The sequence below is a fragment of the Pipistrellus hanaki genome, assembly GCF_964339955.1.
Source record: "Pipistrellus hanaki genome assembly, chromosome: 10".
Taxonomy (NCBI): Eukaryota; Metazoa; Chordata; class Mammalia; order Chiroptera; family Vespertilionidae; genus Pipistrellus; species Pipistrellus hanaki.
Genome location: NC_140512.1, coordinates 8,308,382 through 8,315,347, shown reverse-complemented (window position 1 = coordinate 8,315,347; position 6,966 = coordinate 8,308,382). Strand labels below are relative to the sequence as shown.

The following is a 6,966-nucleotide window of genomic DNA, read 5'->3' as shown; positions in this document are numbered from 1 at the left end:
CAAATTCATTCCCAAGATCCTACGCATGCTTCGGATAACAGGCAGAGCTGGGATTTGAACCTGACTCTTTCTGGCTCCAAAACTTTTGTTCTGTTCTCCAGCAAGTGGCCTGGAGTGATTGGCTGTAAAGGTGCTATCTCTCAGGGAATGATGGGCCCCTGGGATTTCATCTCAAGCAGGCTCTGCAGGGGGAAGCTGGTGAGGGAGGGGGCAGCGAGCGGGGTACTCCATAGGATGTTTGTGTTTGGTGAGAACAGAAACTTTACTGCCAAAATTCAGCTGGGAACCACGTTCACAGAATATTCTGTCTACTTCCATCCCCGCCACTTCCCACTTACGGATTTCTTACGCACACCCCAAAATGATAGACAGAAGAATTGAATGCATTTAATTCCTTTCCTTCCATTTACATGATCATAAATTACAAAGTATTGTCCACTTCACAAAATAAAACCATTTCCAGATAATTTTTGACAGTATCAAGAAGTACATCAGCTACAACAAACCAATCGGTACAGTTGGGAGGAGCCGGGATAGCAGGGACCTAGCAGAAGTGCTTTCTACCTCTTGTGTCCAGGAGTCCATCCGGGGACTTGCCCAGCGATCACGCTGCTGCCTCCTCCTTCCAACCCCCTTATCACAGTAATTTTCTCCTGGTCACCCCAAAACAACACAGGTGAGTAATTGCATAAATCATCTCAGACAATCGGAGGAAAAGACTGAAGGGGGGAGTCGGGGGGCGAGAATCGAGATATACAGTTTTTGATGTTTTAAATATTTCCCCTATGTTACAAAATATAGAAATCTTGGTGTGAAAAGCTCATGCTAAGATAAATAGATCCAACCAGAACCGTAGTAATAAAACCCTATTAAATTATTACCCATACAGAGCTACTTGGATCAAAGAGGAACAGATATTCATGGAAACCAAACTCATTCATTCTTACTTTGAAAAATAGGCTTGTTTATAAAACAAGAATGAAAAGAAAATCAGCAATTATCCTGCAGATGCGCTTTTCATAAATGCAGAAATGTGGCAAAAATACAATTTGGCATGAACAGATGAACTGTGAGTGCTGGCCTGCAAAGAAAAGGGGGGAAAAAAGTGCTAACGTTTTATGCAGCCCAGATGCAACCAGGGTGGCCAAACGACCTGATGTAAAATGACCGCATGCTGCATGTATGGGGTCTGCATACATGACATGGAAAGACCACGACCAATTCCAAACAGACTTTGAGACTTTAGGACATTCTTATGGGAAGAAGGTTTGTGGATGTTCCAGACCAGTGGTCAGCAAACCCATCAGTCAACAGAGCCAAATATCAACAGTACAAGGATTGAAATTTCTTTTGAGAGCCAAATTTTTTAAACTTAAACTATATAGGTAGGTACATTGTTATTAACTTCATTAGGGTCCTCCTAAGCTGGCCTTTGCTAAATACTTAAGGGGCCAAAGAGCTGCATGTGGCTCGAGAGCCGCAGTTTGCCGACCACGGTTCCAGACTATTCTTACAATTGCTATAAACATATACCCTACGATAGCACAATGCCAGTGCTTCACGGCAGAAAGGATCCAAAGCAGGGACACAGGCGGCAGGTGAAGTTTCGCCGGAAAGCACTGATCAGGACGGAGGTATGTCAAGATAATACTGCATTCATGGGAAACTCCCCCAGGGACCACAGCACCAAGGCAGGACAAGGTACACAGGGCGATAATCAATGCACTGCATTGAGTTCTATTTGCTAAAATAAAGGAACATTCTTGCAGCTAAAATAAAAATCCATTTTACAATATAAGTCTCATTTAACATTTAACATATAGAATCGTCTTTTTCTTTTCGTAAGTGGAAAATGTTTAACTGTATCAAGTACCTCTCTGGATGAAGTTCCCTTTTATTACTGATAAACCTGAAGTAGAAAGGTCTACATTGGTTTTTTTTTTTTTTTTTAATAAGTTAAAGAAAGATTTATTAATCACTCTTCCAGCAAAACAGACATACATCGGAGGCACGGCGAAGGCCCGGGAGGGTCTTCTCCTCCTCGCCTGTGCAGTTCTCATGTGGAGGAAGCGAGTGTCTATGAGACACAGGAACCGACGGGGCCATCTGCTGCGGCCCAGGAAACGCTGTCACTTGTTTGGAAAACAAACCAAGTGTAAGAAGCGTTTTTATCCCTGGAGCCTTCTGAACTTCCATGCAGCCCGTTTCCCCGGCGGGCTAAAACAACACATCTTCGTTTTCTATTAGAATCTGCACAATCAGCTTTTGGTACCGCATGTCATGGAGGGTGGTGAGCATGCTGTCCTCCGGGGGCCTCATCAGGGTGGGCCCGAACACGATCCCCAGGTTCTCTGCATTCATGAAATTGTCCTTTTCATTCATAGTCACCCTGCAAGGCACACACAGACACAGAGACACAGAGACATTCAACATGTGCACATACTTTCATGCAAGAACTTCTCTGGTTTGGAACACTGCAAACAAAAAATTAAGAATGAGAAGGACGCCAAAACCGGTTTGACTCAATGGATAGAGCGTCGGCCTGCGGACTGAAAGGTCCCAGGTTTGATTCCGGTCAAGGGCATGTACCTTGGTTGCGGGCACATCCCCAGTGGGGTGTGTGCAAGAGGCAGCTGATCGATGATTCTCTCTCATCGATATTTCTAACTATCCCTCTCTCTTCCTCTCTGTAAAAAATCAATAAAATATATTTTTAAAAAAGAATGAAAAGGACAGAAAAGTGTTTTTAAAAAGATCATTTTCTAATTGTTCTTTTTCAATTACGGACATTGGCTCAGTGCAAGTGAGTTGCGAAGGGAGTCTATATAGACACAAACTTTAAAACCAGAAAATCAGTCCCCCCTCCTGGAGGACCGTGAAAGTGTCATTGGGGGAATGCGGTGGGAAGGGGCGGACTGCTAGCTGACCCGCAGTGCACGGAAGGGTTAACCTAGGCGGGGTTCACGGGGGAGGCGGTAGGAGGCCTGAGCTTACTTCTTCAGGTGGATCATCAGGTACCGCAGGGTCTCGTAGTGGGCGGGAGGCAGCAGCATCAACACCTCGTGGACGGCTTCCAGCCTCTCGTCCGCATTGGCGATTTCTGTGAGGGTCACACAGGAGGAATGTCAGTGCAGCCCTCGGCATTCGAGTTGGCAGAGGTGTAACAAGTTAGGCTACAGGTGGAGGGGAAGTCTAATAAGTTCATGCACCTTCAGGCAACATTTCATGGAAGGTAACGAATTTGTTTGTGTCCTGTCTCGTTCCAGAAAGGGTTTGAGGGTGGGCACCATGTGGGTATTGCATGCCCACTGGGTGGGGGGCAGAGCTGGCCTTCCCGGAGTCTGCAGCCTGCGGATGCTTACAGTTGGCGCCCCCACAGACGGGGCTTTGCCCAGCTTCTTCTCAATGGTGGATCTGCTGGAATTATCACCACCACAAGCTTTAATTTACACCAGACCTCACTTGGTAGCGTTCCCTTAAAGTTGTCTAATTAAGTCCTTCCTGGCAGCTTCCAGAACTGAGCAGCTTTATAACTGGCAAGGGCGCCTGCCCATGAGCAAGGCACCTCAGCCTGCATGAGTGGCGCTGTTCACCAGAGCGTTGGCACGGTGAACCTGGTGTGCAGTCCAGGTTCGGAAGTGGATACGAGGCACATGACCATGGGAGGAAGCACGCGAGCTCCGAGTTTTAGGTCTCTGGCAGCCACCCACAGGAAGCTCTCACGTCATCCCTCCTGTGACGAAGGGGACCCCGCTGCTGCAACCTTCTCTACTCAGGCCACCAGGACCCGGGAAGGAAGGACACTCCCGCCAGCAAGCAGGGCCTCAGCTCCTCTGCAAAGTGCACGGATCCCTGACCCATTACATGCTCAGTAGCACACACCTCAAGATGATACGTTTTTATAAAACGTCTTCAAAACGGGCTTGGCATCTATGCCGTGCACCCCAGCATCTGAATCCCTTTCTCACCATGTTCCAAGGCAAAGTGTAGACCCCCTACCTCCCCTCTGCCCCCTTCACCACTGCGATCCTCTCTCTCAACAACAGTGGGCCAGAGTGCCAACAACAGAGTGAGCAACCAGGAGCTGATGGACGACCAAGGCGGTGCTCCATTCCCATACCTGTGAGCCTGCTCTCCTCCTCTGTAAAATGGGATTGTAATATTGGCTTCATCAGGTTGATAAGATAAAACTAGAGAACACTGGTGAGAGTTCCTAGCATAGCACTGGCCTATTGTTAATTCTGAACAGCATCAATGGGGAAAACCTGGGGTATGATTATAATCGATTAGCAATAGCATTCTACCCGATGATGAAAGCAGTTGATCTCTAGTCCTCATTGAAGAACACCTAATTTTTCTACCGCAGACACATTCTTGCTTTCAACATCTAACAGAATAGGTCTGCACAGGTGGGCTGATGGGCAGAGACAGCTGGCCAGCATGCGGCTTCAGCTCAGCCGCGTTGTCCTGGTGCAAGCCGCTCAGGCAATAATGTACACAGCTCCGAGTTTGATTGCTCTTGAATTCAAAAGCATTGTACTTAAACATTTGATACAAATGAAAAATTAGTACTCAGTACTTACTGGCTGCTTCTATAAATTTGGAATAGGTATCGTAGGTGATGACAGGAATGGGTAAGTCTCTGAAATACAGTTTAAGGGCTCCAGTGATGATGTTTATGTCTGGGTAGAGGTTGGCAGATATGTCTACCTTTTCACCATCTGAAAAACAATCAATTAATTAATTAGGAGCTGATTTTACCAAGTTAAAGCATGCCCAGGAAGGAAAATAAAATCCAACGAATGCTCCCTTACAAGTCTCAGCTGACTGCTTCCAATCGCGCTGAGGTGCAGGGAGTCACGCCAAGGAATTTGGTGAGAGGGATTTTGGGCCTGAGGGTTTAGGGTAGCCAGAAAGGGTAGTGAAATAGACTTGAATGGTTATTTGGGCCCCAGCTCATGGTAATTTGCTAAGTAGACATTTAGCCCAAAATTCATATTCTGGATTGTATCCAGATTCATAATAGAATACAGTAACAGCCAAATGTGTGATTAAAAAAAAATCAAGAACTTCTTAAATAGTTCCACCAGTATTTTTTGAACTTGGATTTGAAGATTATATACACAAACTAACTGTTGAATATCTTTGGTTTCTATTGTCTCTTTCCAGGTCACTGAAGATTCTTTTAGCTTGATTCTTCCTCCTGGTCCCTAAAACTTTATTTTGGGAAACCCTGACCTTCTCTCATGTCTAGGCAATATTATATTTCTTACCATTTTTACAATCACTCTCAAGAAATTTTTGACTTTTTGTTTTACCCTTAGGAACCATCAGTCCAATTTAATTGGCACATATTAGAATATGTTTTTGAATAAAATCTGTTTTATTGAGAGACTATTTGTGTTTTCTTTTATACAGAGCATTGAAAGAACAAACTTTTGAGCAAATCTGGTTCTAAGGATAAAAGAAGCCGATGCACAGAAATCAGTGAGAGTGTAGCAGATATGCCGCACGGTCCCATTTACATATTTTACAAACACGTATTGAGAATCTGCCGTGTGCCAGGCACTCTTAGGCCCCAGTGAGCCAAAGAGGACAAGGCACACTCTCCCTTTAACTGCTCTAGTCAGATCGGGAGTCAGGCATGCCACTCACCAGCTGCAAGGAGCCTGGAGGACTGCTGTGCTGGAGGCATGTGGACACAGGGAGGGGGCACAGGAAAGGAAGTGGAACTGTAGGTCAGCGTGGGGCGCTGGTCAGGGAGGATTCAGGAAAGAGGAAGGACAAGCTGACACCCCATGAGTGGGAAGTGTTTCCAGGCAGAGATGTGAGCGCATTATAGACGGACAGAGCAACGTGGGCCGAGGGGCTTGTCCGTGGAAACGGTAAGGCGGATTTCCGTGATGCTGGGGTGCAAAGTGAACAGGGAGGAGGAACTGGCCATGAGCTTGAACAGGCAGGACGGCCAGGTCATCAGAGACTGTGGATACTGTTCTAGAGAGTGGAGGTTCTAGCTAGCATGTTAGGTTCCATCCCTCCCCTGGCTGCACCAGTATTCATTGGATTATTCATTAGAAATACAGAAGTTTGGGCTCACCCAGCTTTCTGAATGAGTCCCCAGAATGGGCCATGGTGATCGGAATTTTTAAAAAGTTCCCTTATGGCTGTGTCACATGGCCTGGAGAACATATGACACAGTCATAAGGAACAAAAGGAGTTACCTCCTGAACTTCCACTGGCTTCCCCAAATTCACTCCCTCCCTTCTCTCTTGTTTGGAGCTTCGGGAGAAGGAGAAGAGTCAACAGGATCCTGAGATGGGGAGACAGAGGATATCCTGGTGCCAGGAGAGTAACTGTAAGTGTTGGGCAACCAACACCAGAATTTAATGGCACCAAATGTTGGCTGCCCATTCATTCGAGGAGTATTTTAAACTCACTTCCTTGTGTGGTCACTTGTCCACACTTAATAAAAGTACTCCCCAGAGAGGCAGAGAACGAGCAGATTTGTAAACCATTACTCCTCGGCTTCCTGAAGAACAGCTCTCAGTAACCCTGAAACCCCAGTCTCAGCATGAATAAAATCTGGTTCCCAAAGACAGGCCCTAAAAAGTCAGCTGGCTTTCCAGCTCATGCTATGGCCAGTTTTGCTCAGTGGTTATAGTGTCAGCCCATGGACTGAAGGGTCATAGGTTCCATTTCTGGTCAAGGGCATGTACCTTACTAGTAGTTGTGAGATTGGATCCCCAGCCTGGTCAGGGGTCATAAGGGAGTCTACCAATTGATGCATTTATCTCACATTGATGTTTCTCTCTCTCTCTCTCTTTCTCTCTCTCTCTCTCCCTTTGCTCTCCCTCCTCTCTCTATTCCACTCGCTCTTTAAAGATCAACGGGAAAAATACAGTGGTGCCTCACACAACGAACTTAATTCGTTCCAGGAGCAAGCTTGCTATGCAAAAAGTTCGTTAT

General features: G+C 46.1%; 1 protein-coding gene across 1 annotated transcript in view; it reads right to left on the bottom strand.

Annotated features, from left to right (window-relative positions):
* Nucleotides 1–362: 362 nt before the first annotated feature.
* Nucleotides 363–6,966, bottom strand: part of CHN2 (chimerin 2) — a 208,895-nt gene continuing 202,291 nt past the window's right edge. The window contains exons 11-13 of the mRNA XM_084896988.1: nt 4,584–4,721; nt 2,995–3,100; nt 363–2,389 (exon numbers count right to left, since the gene is read on the bottom strand). Coding sequence (XP_084753114.1) covers nt 2,218–2,389; nt 2,995–3,100; nt 4,584–4,721 — 416 coding nt within the window. The 3' untranslated portion in view covers nt 363–2,217. The remainder of the gene's footprint in view (nt 2,390–2,994; nt 3,101–4,583; nt 4,722–6,966) is intronic.